The sequence below is a fragment of the Lemur catta genome, chromosome 14, assembly GCF_020740605.2.
Source record: "Lemur catta isolate mLemCat1 chromosome 14, mLemCat1.pri, whole genome shotgun sequence".
NCBI classification, from domain to species: domain Eukaryota; kingdom Metazoa; phylum Chordata; class Mammalia; order Primates; family Lemuridae; genus Lemur; species Lemur catta.
In genome coordinates, this window is record NC_059141.1 from 24,212,061 (window position 1) to 24,224,958 (window position 12,898).

Genomic DNA, 12,898 nt, shown 5'->3' on the forward strand with positions numbered 1-12,898 from the left:
GGACCCCACAGGAGGTACTCGAGACATTTGCATGCTGACCAGACAAAAGAACTAGAATTGAACAGTGTTGTCCAAGGAGACATGAGAATCCCTCCCATGTCAGAAATAGAAATATCCTCAGTGTATGAATACACCACCTTACAGCCCTTGAGATACTTACGCCAGCAAACCTGTTCACAATCCGGCCTGTGGGTGTCGTGTCAAAAAATCTCATGGGTGCTCGAAGGATATTGTTTAGCAGTTGCTTGTGCAAGATGTTTGATGCATGGGTGCAACTATGGACACTCCAGAGAGTTGCTAGGAACACACATATCCCTAGAAATGAAACCAGTTTTGTCAGCACCACGCATAGAGATACCTGAAGGCTTGTGTCCAGGATATTATGGCAAATGTTTTCCTGAGTCCCGGAAAAGTACAGGGTCTAGAAAGATTCTATGAGATGCCTGCCATGGCTATCAGGCATACCTTGCATTGCTCCTAGAGCTCCATAGACTCCAATTCTCATGTCTCTCTGAGAGGCTGGGTAGTTGGTACTGTTGAAGATTTGAGAGTCACTAGTCCAAGCACTGAGCCAGAGGTTGGATCCAATAAAAGCCACAGAATTCATCACAAAGGCCAAGATGATGAAGAATATTGAACACCATCCCATTGCTCGTAGGTACTTCAGGTAGACAGACAACTTCACCTGCAAAGCCCCCACCTCAATATTAGCACTCCCTAATGGCTTTTGATGAGGAATTACCTAGAATGCCAATCACAAGGAGGAGTGGAGTGCCCTGGACATGTGGGTTTCCTATAGCAGAATTTGATAGTCTGTGGTAGTCTGCCTTGGGCCAGGATAGATAATAGATTAATGCTGAAATACAATGCAGGGTAATTAGTGAGGTTATTAATGAGCTTCTGGAGGCAATTAAGAGGGGAATGTATAAAAACAGAGTGGGGCAAGCCGGGTGCAGTGGTGGGTGCCTGTAATTAGCTACTTGGGAGACCAAGGTGAGAGGATCGTTTGAGCCCAGGAGTTCAAGATCAGTCTGGGCAACATAGTGAGACCCTGTCTCTAAAACAAAACAAACAAACAAACAAACAAAAAACCAGCATGGGATAGATGATGAGGTTATATTGGAGACCTTGGAATTTGTGGTTTTAAGTTTAGTTAATTTGAATCATGAGCTCTGGGTCTGATATAATAATGCTCCCTGGTGCCCAGAATTGCACCTCAAAGCAGTTTTGTTGTTCTCCACACATCGGAATGGAGTCAAACACTCATGGAGTGTGGGATGGTATTCACAGGAAACATGTCATACTTCAGGGAAATATGATTTGATAGAAAGCTCACAGCTTCTGCTAACATTTTAATAATGAATTTGAAGATTTGCAAAGGTTATAGGACATAGTGCTCCTATAGATATGCATTCAAGTTTCATCTAATTTAAAAATTTTTGGATTCCAAGTCTTATAGCACCTCAAATGCTACTTTTCTTGGTGGCATTCACCTTTCCAGTTTCCATGAATTCCTTCTTAATCAGTTTTTGTCCTTTCACTAGTTCTTCTTCCTCCTTCGGGACGTTACCATTCTGAATTTTCAAGGAGTTTCTCAGGGACTTCAGATGCCTGCCACTGGACCTAGAACTGAGAGATGGAGAGAGGGAAGCTTCCCTGAGCATGTAGATACCGGTGGAGGGTCTTCTTATAAGCACATGTCACAATCACTCAGCTGGCATCAAAGCACATTTTGGGGCCGATGGCCCTGGGAAACTGACACAACCCCAACCTTCCCCCCATCCATACAAGGAACCAAAGGAGCAGCTGGGAGTGTCCAAGATGTCCACTCTCTCAGGAAGAGCCTACGGTGAAACAGATAAAGATCAAGTGGAAATGTGGAGGTGATGAGGGCAACCAGCTGCACAGATGACCAACCTGCGGCTAAGGGTTCGACGAAAGCTGTTCTCTCTTTTCATGGTCAAGGAGGCCGCATCTTCAGGGATTTCTTCCACACTGGAGATTAGCCCACAGTCATCATCTTCTTCTTCGCTGCCATCATTAACTAGGGGGGCACAGGAGAGGTCAGGGAAACAGCTGCATGGGGCATGTACGGCCCAAGAACAAGGAGAGAGAAGCCTTCTCTGATCTCACTAGCTTCGGCAAGGGACGCCGGATGTACACACAGGCTGGGCTATTTTGCTCCATAAATACTAGCTATGAGTACATCTTCTTATTGAGAAATACCAGGAGAAAGAAGAGACGGGTTACTAGTCCATGGGAAGATAAAATGGTCAAAAAGGAGAAGAAAACTCCTGGAAACTTCTAAGTTCCTTTGGAACATGAAAGAACTGTTAAGGATTACGGTAGATAAACAGAAGGGTCACCATTCCCAGAATTGACTAAAGGGGTGATTGTAAATAGAAAATGCTCATCATAAAATTCAAATAATTTAATGAATTTATATTAATTAAAAGCATTTGTAAGACATCTCTTGAAAATAAAATAATAAAATGCAAAACGAGGTGGGGCATCAGTGGGAATGGCAGAATAGGGACCCCCAGAGATCCACTTCTCCATAACAGTAATGAGAATACTGGCAAAAAATTGCCAAAACCAGCTTTTTTAGAATGATGAAATGAACCAAAGGCTTGTAACAATCCCAGGAGCATTTATTTTTTAAAAAATTGCTGAAATTTGGTAAGAACAGCAAGGCTGGTGGTGGTTTAACTTACACTGTTTTCCTCCCCTTCTCCTTAGCGGCTGTAGCCAGGAAAACCAGCAGCCTAGAAGCCACTGGAGTAGGGAGAGTGGGTTTGCAATTCCCCCAAAAGCACCATTCCTAGAGAATTGCTATAACCTCAGCTGTCTGGAATTCCCTGGAAAACCCCCATCCACAGGGCCTGTCTTTATTTGACCTAACCTGGACTAGCGCCAACCATCGGCAGCCATTATGTAACATCACAGCTGCCTGAGGTGGTGATGACACTTGGGGCAAATCATAAGACGACCAGACACTTCAAAGGACAAGCTGGGAAATAAGATGTCCACAGGAGGCTTCAATAACTCTGATACATTCCTGGAAATCTAGAATGCCACACACATGGGTAGGGCTAGGCACGAGTCCAGAAAAGACCAGAGAAAGCCCTAATCCCTCACTTCTGGCGGACCATGTGGCTCTGTGTAAGCCAGAAGCAAAAGCAAAGGCAGGGACGTAAATTTCTGGATTGTTGAAGACATAATCTGCCCCCCTTCACCCCCTTACCCCCTCATCCCCTCATCCCTGCCACAGAGCCTCTCAGCAAAGACAGAGAGACTTACTGGTTCCAAGCACTTAAGGACATGTCTATCCAATCATTAGCCGACCACTAAGCCAACCAAGCAGAGACTGCAGTAGCCATACGTGACAAAGAATAGAGACTTCACAGAATTAGTTCAAAAAACTAAACAAACAGGAGGAACAACCACAAATAGCAGCAACAAAGACTGCCAGAAAACACCAGCAACTAGCAGAGAGGCCTTGAACAGATTCTGGCCTACCACCTTAGAAAGGAACCAATCCTTCTGACACCTTCGTCTTGCCCTTCTGGCCTCCAGAAGTGTGAGACAATAAATTTCTGTTGTTGAAGCCATCCAGTTTGGGTGCTGTTACAGCAGCTAATACACGGAACCAATGTCAAGGCAGCTCACCTCGCCCTCCTGCCCTTCTCTTCATTCTACCAAGGTCCAAGTCCCACAACACAACACAACACAGAGCTCGGCTCTGGGACTTACAAAACTTCTCAGAAATGTCCTCTCGATGTTCACCAGAACAAGGGCTTACTGGGCTGGGTTGCAAACTATCCTTTGTACACAAAAGATAGGATTCTTTGAAAGGGGCCATCAACCCATGGGGTTTTATAACAGAATCCTGAAACTCAGATCCAGGCAAATCAGAGAAAAAGTGTTTTAGAATTAACATAAGAAAACTGCCCAGGTATGGTGACGTATTTGGCTGAGCAATGACTCAGGAAATCTAGCATTAGACATTGCCCCTTGCTTGGGAACTTCATGTCCCACTCCAGGAAGGTGCTTATTGTTTTTTCCAGGTCAGTACCTAGAGCAAATAAAGGCTGGTAAAAAGCTTTGACTCCTTTCCTTCTGCCAGTCCCTGATCCCCCTGCCCCACCCTCCTGGGCCTGACTCCTGGCCTCTATCACTCACATCGTCCTGTTTTTCATTCCTGCCCTGTCCTGCCAAAGCTTGCAGACTTCCTGGTGCAGACTTTTCGTTCACACTCTTGTGCTCCCCAGTGTGCTTTTAAGTATGCTTCCACTCTATTTCTGGAATATCCCTGCACTCTCCTGAATGTCCTGACCTCCTGCTGGTGACCACCACCTGAAGCTGCTAACCACACCTATGCACAGGACTCCTACTGGCAGGTCCTTGGGAAGGGTCACAGTAAACAGGGCTCCATGGCTGGCTGGAGCTAATTGGTGAATCCAAGGTGGTGACATTAAGATCTATTCCTATGGTATACTGTGAGACTATGCAACTGATATGATTTTTTTCTGGTTCAAACACCCAGTGGTTTTTGGTGTATTCATCAAGATCCCTTTGTTAGGACTTATCAAGAATTTAGAAGTACACTATTAGTGCCAACTTTCCAGGAACTGGTTTTAATGGATTTGAAGTAGTTGGGGTGTCATGGGTGATTAGAGTCAACAGAAGCATGGCATTCCTAAAAGAGGGACCAGTGTCTCTGGTGCTCCTCCCACAGGGTTCCTAGCCCAAACCTTCAGGTGCACCCCTCTAAAAAGTGTTCTTTGATTGCATGTCAGACACCAGATGAACAGGATGAGCCACCAGGTTGGCCCAGGCAGAGAGTTTCTATTTTTGTTTCTTTACAGAGACACAGAACACAGAAGGCAGAGTTTGAATCTCTGAGTTATTCACTTCCGAGTCAAGTTCATTGGATACTGAACAGTTCAGGAGGCAGATGTGGGTTTACCATTTCCACCCATGCCCCAAGTTCTATCCTGTTCCAATCCTCCTTACATACCTGTGGCTTCCCCTTCAGGACTCCCAAGTTTTAGGAATGTCTTTAGATTCTTAGCAAACACTCCTTTCTTTGCCAACAGAGCACTGTAGGATCCTTTCTCCAACATGGTGCCATTCCCCAGAACCACAATCTCATCCACTTGGGGAAGAAAGTGAATGCTATGTGTAACCAAGAGTCGAGTCTGTAAAAATAACATTAAGTTGTGTTAACTGCCCTATGTCCACCCTCTTCCCTGGCTTACTCAAAAGGGAAGAACAGGCATGTCAATTCACTCTGGGGCTTTGCTTCAAAATGTGGCCCTGAGCACTTGGTCTATTTTACTTCCTTTCCTTCCCAGAACCTCATCTTAAAACCCAACTCTATGTGTGAGATGAGACTCTCATCATTGCAGATCCACTCAGTTATTTTCCTATAGTGACAACGAGGTTTGCCCTACACACATTCTCCTCCACATTCCTGGGTAGCCAATGATTGGGCTTAGGAATATTATCTGAGATCAAAGCCTATAAATATGAAGAATGTATACAAAACTAACTAAATAGCTAACTAACTGCTCCTTTCACTTAATTGAACGAACATGACCCATCCAGATTCTTTCCTCATGTTAGAAACATTGTGGGATGAGAATGTTTCTCCCTGGTGTCAGAAACTTGTCATCCCCTGTATTCTTGTCTACTGACTCCTGAGACGGGAGCTCCACTCAAAGAAAGACAAACACCTGGGGTCAGTAATGAGGTTCAATTAGGGACTACGGGTTTGAGATGGGCTTCTGGAGAGAGAATCTAAGCCCACTGCTCACAGCCCCAGAGAGACTAGGCCCCTCTCATCTGGAATATCTAGGAGATGTTCATCTCTTAAGTGTCAGCTCAAAGCCAACTCTCCTGGTGTCTTTCCTCAGGCCCAGGCAAGACTTGGGCATTCCTCCAATGTTTCCACCATAGTGTGTATAGACTACTATTAAAACAGCTCCTGTATTCTAATGTTATTATTTGCTTTTCTGTATGTCTTCCTATTAGACTTTAAGTTACTTGACAGCAAGAACTAGACTTTTCTACCTATGCATGCCCATTTTTTGCAATGAACCCGGAACAGGGTGGGTATTCAGTTCATGAACAAGTGAAACTAAAAAGGCCTTAAGGACCAAAGCCAGGACCAGGAACAGGAGGGAGAGTGAGTTCCTGCTGACTCACTGATCAGGCAAACGGCTTCAGGGGAACAGCAGCCCAGGTCTCATCCACTGTGCCATCCCCTGATTACCAGCATTCAAGAAATATTGAAGGGAACAGGCCAAATTCAGTTGGAGTCTCACTGCCCAGTGCCAAGAGAGATGCTGTTATTGACGGGGGGCTCTATCAGCCCCTCTCTGACTCAGCCCGCTGTATCAGGACAAACATGACAAGTTGCCCACGGTAAGGAAAGCTTATTCTCCACCTACAACCAGTTCTAGTGACTTGCTCTGGCCACTTTACCTATACCATCTGACAGAGGCACTGTGAGAATCAAATGGGACCATGCAGTTAAAGTGCTTAGCACAGGCCTGGGACATACTGAATACTCAGTAAGTATTAGCTATTATCTCTATGTTCAGATTGAATCACCCTTTCCAGGCCTAGTTTTCTCATATCCTGCAAGGGTTCCAAGGAAAGCATCTTCTTAGAGCATAGCTCTAATATCTGCAAGATGACCTGTGTCCCACCAGCAAGGTGAATTGTTGGGTCCTCTGGAGTGTTTTCTGACACCAACCAATTCTGTGACACCACTTAGGTGTCCAACAATTCAATTTAATTCTGAAACTAACTACCACAAGTTACCACAGACCCCACACCTTAAGGGCTCAGTCCCATCAGACTGCCCCCACTTGAGATGCCAGTAGCAAGTCTTGGGCCACCCATACTTCTGACCAGCTGGCTACAAATTGGGGGTTTCCATGACCCCCTGCCAGGTTCCATAATTTGCTAGAATGGCTCACAGATCTCAGGAAAACACTTTACTTGTGTCTACAGGTTACTGTAAAGGACACGGCTCAGGAATAGCCAAGTGGAAGAGATGCACAGGGTAAGTGGGGGGAAGTAGGGAGGTTTCATGCCCTCTCCACTTGCACCACCTCCCAGTACCTTGATGTTTTCACCAACCTGGAAGCTTGCCAAATCTCATCGTTCAAGAGCTTTTATAACTCAGCCTCCAGTCCCCTTCCTTACCTGGAGATAGGTTAGATAGGGCTGAAGGCTCCAACCCTGTAATCAATTAGTCTTTCAGCCCCAGACTGAGACTGTCTAGGGGCCCTACCATAAGTCATCTCATTAGCATAAACTCAGTTATGATCCAAAGGGGCTCATTATGGAGAACAAAAGACACTCCTATCACTCAGAAAATTCCAAGAGTTTTAGGAGCCTGCGCCAGGAACCGGAGACAAAAACCAAGTATATTTCTTATTATAACCACAGGTCCCAAAGTACTTTTTATCATAAGCCATCATCCTAAGAAGCTCAATGTCAGAGCTAGAGAATAGGTGTCAAATTGGCCAGTTCCTGCATGAGCCACGCCCTCATGATGGGAGCCTCCGTGGGGTGGTCTCCTGGGAGACTAGTCTGACGTGGAATCTCCTAGGAGCCCAGGGGGCATGTAAATAAGGGGCTCTGCTTCAGCACAACAGTTGTCCTGAGTGATGTGTGTGGTCCCCACCCCTCCCTCCCACCTCCACTGTCATATCTTCATCACTTTAAATGATCTCTCACCTTGCCTTTCAACAGGCCATTGGGGCCCAAGACCTTGTTAAAAATATGTTTTCCCACATGAGCATCCACAGCAGACAGGGGATCATCTAGAAGATAGATGTCTGAATTTTGATAGGTAGCTCTGGCCAGGCTGATCCGCTGCTTCTGGCCCCCACTGAGATTTATACCCTGAAGAAGAAAATAATTTCTATTAGGCACTGCTACCTAGTCCCACCTTTACAGACTCTAATAAAGAGGGGTAAAAGGAAGAAATTTGCCTCGATAAGTTGTCAAAGGCTTAAAACTCTTACAAATAAATAACTTACATTCAAATAAATAACTTAAGGCTCCATAATTAAAGATATGACCAACTTACCATTTCTTATCATATAGTTTACTTATTTAATATGTTTGTTGTTTCTTACTCCATAAGAATGTAAAGCTGTACCAGGGCAGAGGTTTTCTCTCTTTTGTTTATGGTTATAACCTCAGCACTTAAAATAGTGTCTGACACGTAATAGGTACTCAATAAATACATGCTGAATTAATGGACAAAATCACTCAGGGGCTGTATCTACACTAATCTTCTAACATGTCAAGATCCTTGTCCCCAAAAGATTGTTATATTCATTTTTAGTAATGGGGAGGAAGGATGAAAGCAGTCTAAATATGTAGGATCTTTATTTAGAGATCTCTAAATAAGTTATATTATATCTATATAATAAATACAATATAGTCATTAGAAGTCTTTTTTAAGAAAGGCATTTAAAAACATGAGAAAACAATTCACAATAAATTTATGAGTGTTTGAAGCAGAGTAGTAGAATCCTCCTCTGGCCGCACTGACCTACAGAAGTTGTATCAGGACACCTAGGCTTTGGTCCCACTTCTGCCCAGGGAGAAGAATATACAGAAAAAATTAGCTGGGCATGGTGGCGCATGCCTGTAGTCCCAGCTACTCGGGAGGCTGAGGCAGAAGGATCGCCTGAGCCCAGGAGTTTGAGGTTACTCTGAGCTAGGCTGATGCCACGGCACTCACTCTAGCCCAGGCAACAAAGTGAGACTCTGTCTCAAAAAAAATAAATAAATAAAATTCTGAGTTATTTGCACAGAACACTGTGGCCAGTTAGTGCAAACACAGATTTTCTGGTGTTTGTTCCAAATATGACTACCTAAATTGGTCATCTATTTCACTCCCTTGTACTTGTGCACCATCGTCCTCACTTTTTCTCTTCACTATTTCTTTACCCTTCAAGATCTCTTGTTATCCCAAGTACCTTCTCTCCAATCTCAGCCAGGTCTCCTCCAGGCAACATTTCCAAGTCTGGGAGGAGAGCACAGGCCTCCAGAACTTGCTGGTACCTCTTTTCATTCAACTCTGATCCAAAAAGGATGTTGTCCTTTATGGTGCCATTCTGAATCCAAGCCTGCTGTGGGACATAGGCAATAGAACCCTGGAAGGAAAAGGATCAGACCACGTTACAGCTGTATCTCCAGAAATGCAGGATTGAAGGGTGGGGTGGCTGGAGGGAGGAGGAACAAATGGATCTTAGATTTGAAGAACTGTATGTCAGGATAACTGAGGATCTGATATTTATTAATGTGCTTGTATTTGTACATTATAAGCACTTTACAAGCACATTAAAATGTTGCATTGACCAGGGAAAAAGAGCTAATGTCCTCTTCACCATTTAAAGTCCTCTTTTTTTTTTTTTTTGACTATCGCTTTCTAGCCATGATCCTAAAAATCAGAAGATGAATGCATGTGCTGCCTCTAGAACAAGGTTTCAGTCACACCCAATGAGTTTACTAGGAACAACAGAGCGCTAACACTGACAAGGGGAATGGTGTAGATGACATACTAGGAAGCAAGAATTAAGAGGTTAAAATTAGAATTCCAGGGTAATGCATGAAGCAGATCATAGCCAAAGAAAGATGGAGACTGACAAATGCCTGTGCTTGAGGAAGAACTCAGTTATAAGTAGCCAGAAAAACCTTCCCCAGAGGAATTAAGAGACAGAGATAAATTTATAGCTCTGTTTTGCTATATGCATGTTTTTTTAAAATGCAACTTAGCCCATTAGTGATGGTAAATCAGGGAATGAAGTCAATATATTGTGGGAGAGAAGACGGTTCTTAAAAATTTTCCAAGTGGAGGCCGGGTGCGGTGGCTCACGCCTGTAATCCTAGCTCTGGGAGGCCGAGGCGGGTGGATCGCTCGAGGTCAGGAGTTCGAGACCAGCCTGAGCAAGAGTGAGACCCCCGTCTCTACCAAAAATAGAAATAAATTATCTGGCCAACTAAAAATATATATACAAAAAAATTAGCTGGGCATGGTGGCTCATGCCTGTAGTCCCAGCTACTCGGGAGGCTGAGGCAGTAGGATCGCTTAAGCCCGGGAGTCTGAGGTTGCTGTGAGCTAGGCTGATGCCACGGCACTCACTCTAGCCCGGGCAACAAAGTGAGACTCTGTCTCAAAAAAAAAAAAAAAAAAAAAAATTTTCCAAGTGGGTCAATATATAGCAATCAGGGGAAGCTTCCTCATAATTAAAAAGAAACCTTTAGTAATATATGAAGATCTTAAGAAAAAAAGCTGAAGATCTATAGACATGCTTCTTTTTGATACAAGTAGTAGCTGGTTCAACGATTCAAAAATAACTATAATTTTCCCTAAATTTGGCTCTCTGGAAAAGTTCAGAGTGCTGATGAAGATGTCATGAAAATATTTTCCTCTGTGTTAAAAAAAAATCATTATTGATAAAATCAATACTACATCAGATTTTTATATTGGAAGCAAATGCTATCAAAGATCTAGCTCTGGAAGGAAAAAGTGAGAGGTCCAAGACTAACTGTGATGGTTGGGTGCAAAGGACAGGGTTGATTTTACATTGCTACTGTTTTTATTGTTCTTGATGTTGTTACTGTTAGTATTGCTTTTGTTGGTACTTTGGTTACAAGTTATATAAGCTTTTAGCGATCTGTCACAACTCTTCTTCCCTAGATCCTGTTATTTTTATTGCACAGTTTTGCAGAATGTGAGGTTTTCAGAAACACATGCATAGATGTGGCAGAAATGCCTATACTTTGCAGGAAGGTATCTGCAGTCAACAGTTTTCACACTTTATATGAGAACCACCTGGAGAGATCATGAAAAATGCAGATTCCCAGACCCTAACCCCAGGGTCTCACTATTTAAGCCTGGGAAGGGGCAGAGAATCTACAGTTCACAAATCTACCAGATGTTTCCAAGGCCTCATTTACTTGTCCTCAGTGCCTACTCCCAAATGAGGAAAAAGCACTAAGTGGCCCACATTGGAGGGTCAGAAGCCTTCTCCACCGGCATTTCCTCTCACCTTGATGGTAATGTTCCCGTGGACATTTTCCATTTCTCCCAGCATGGCTGACATCAAGGAGGATTTCCCAGAGCCCACAGTGCCCACCACAGCCACCAGTTGGCCTGGCATCACGTCCAGGTTCACACTGAAAGAGAGAAATGTATTTGAAGGTGATGGCAGCGGGTGGGTATTCAAGAGTAGTTTAAGGCTCTTCTTTGACTCTCCATGAAGCCTGGTATTAGATTTTCCTTCAAGATTAGAAGATTTGCCTCAGATATACAAGACCCAAATGTGCTTCTCTTATGATTTTTTTAAAAAGAGGCTAAGAGAGAGAGCCCTAATTTATCCAACTCTTCTACAGGCTGTTGTGCCAAATGTGGGTTTCCAATGGTGAAATTCTCCTAGAATCAATGTGGTACCATTGAACAAGACCCTAGTGCGAGCCTGGAGATCTGACTTGGTTCAAGGCCCCACTCTGCCACTGCTGGGCTATGTGATCTTAGAATGTCATTTCATTTGGACTAAGGACTCTTGTTTCTAAACTAATGAGGTTAGACTAGATCAATGATTTCCAAATTTAGCTACTTAATGGGTCAACTGTAACACTTGCTGAAAGCAGGTTCCCTGCCCCTCCCCTGAAGATTTGACTGTGTCTGGCTGGGGAGGGGCCCACAGTGGGCTAGATTCCTGAGAGCTCTGTGTGCCAGCCCTGTTTTTTGAGTCCACAGAACATTAGGAACATCAGGAACTTGTTTGTAGCCTTTCTGACCCTGCCCATTGAGCTGAACTTCTTGCAGACGTATAGAAGTAAAGCGGAAGCTCTGTCCAGTTCCTTCTCTGAAAAGGGAAGCTTTTGGGTTAGGAGTGCTCAGAGCAGGGGCTCCTGCCCTGGCTCATCCCAAGGCTAGCTCCAGAGTCCATGTTAAAGGCTGTGAAAACAGGAGAGAAGGGTGAGAAGTCATGGGTATAGCAGGGAGACAATAAGGTGTGCTCAGTTGTGAAGAAAGAAAGATAATGGCCTGCTGGGGCTCCTGGTGCCCTCCGTGCTGTGCTCAGTGGATGAGCTGGGTGTAGTGTTACACATAAGGCTTAAGAGACACACTACATGCAGCTGCATGGCAAGAGGGGCTGGCTTAGGGCAGCACACCTGCGTGGCAGAGGAGGTGGGTGGGCCCTCAGGATGGGCTGTGGGCATGGGTATTTTGATGTGAAATTCCAGATCTGAAGTTGAATCTTATAATGGCAGCTCCCATTGTCCAGTCTGGGGAAAGAAATCAGAGTGCAATGTCCCTGCTTACTATTCTTAAATGAATCAATGAACTTAACATTGAGTTCAGGTTCTTGTGTGTGTATCCTTTACCATACCCAGAGACCTTGGCCACCTGCCAACCCTGCACTGCCTCCATCCACACTCTGGAGAACAAATGTCTTTGTGGGTCCCCAGCTGGACATTCATAGTCCCACAGTAGGAAAGCAGGGAGACATATGCAGTTATGTGGAAAGAAGTTCAGGATCTTGGTTCTCAGCCCATCTCTCCAGAGGTTCAGCCTGTACTTGTACCTAACTGAACACGTGTACATAGCTCATTTCCCCACGTATTCCATTATGTGGAATTTTCTGAGAACAGGACAAGGAGGATAAAGAACAGCAGGGTGAAGGGAAGGCAACTCACTCTCGGACTGTGGCTTCCAAATCATGTTCCCAGGTAAAGGTGGCCTCAGAAAACTGTATAGCTTTGTCTGTTGAGAAAAAGGCCCCCTCTTTTAATCAGGTGAAGGTCTCCGCGTGTCTGTCTGCCCTTTCTCAGCCCTCGCGTGCCTCTCTGTTTC

At 44.4% G+C, this 12,898-nt stretch overlaps 1 protein-coding gene across 2 annotated transcripts in view; it reads right to left on the bottom strand.

Moving 5' to 3' along the window:
* Positions 1–12,898, bottom strand: part of ABCC2 (ATP binding cassette subfamily C member 2) — a 55,236-nt gene that overhangs the window by 14,712 nt on the left and 27,626 nt on the right. For both annotated transcript variants that reach the window (XM_045568658.1, XM_045568657.1), the window contains 9 exons: positions 12,742–12,808; positions 11,088–11,214; positions 9,012–9,188; positions 7,756–7,923; positions 5,021–5,201; positions 1,918–2,044; positions 1,494–1,629; positions 466–685; positions 161–315 (listed from right to left, as the gene is read on the bottom strand). In XM_045568658.1, coding sequence (XP_045424614.1) covers positions 161–315; positions 466–685; positions 1,494–1,629; positions 1,918–2,044; positions 5,021–5,201; positions 7,756–7,923; positions 9,012–9,188; positions 11,088–11,214; positions 12,742–12,808 — 1,358 coding nt within the window. The remainder of the gene's footprint in view (positions 1–160; positions 316–465; positions 686–1,493; positions 1,630–1,917; positions 2,045–5,020; positions 5,202–7,755; positions 7,924–9,011; positions 9,189–11,087; positions 11,215–12,741; positions 12,809–12,898) is intronic.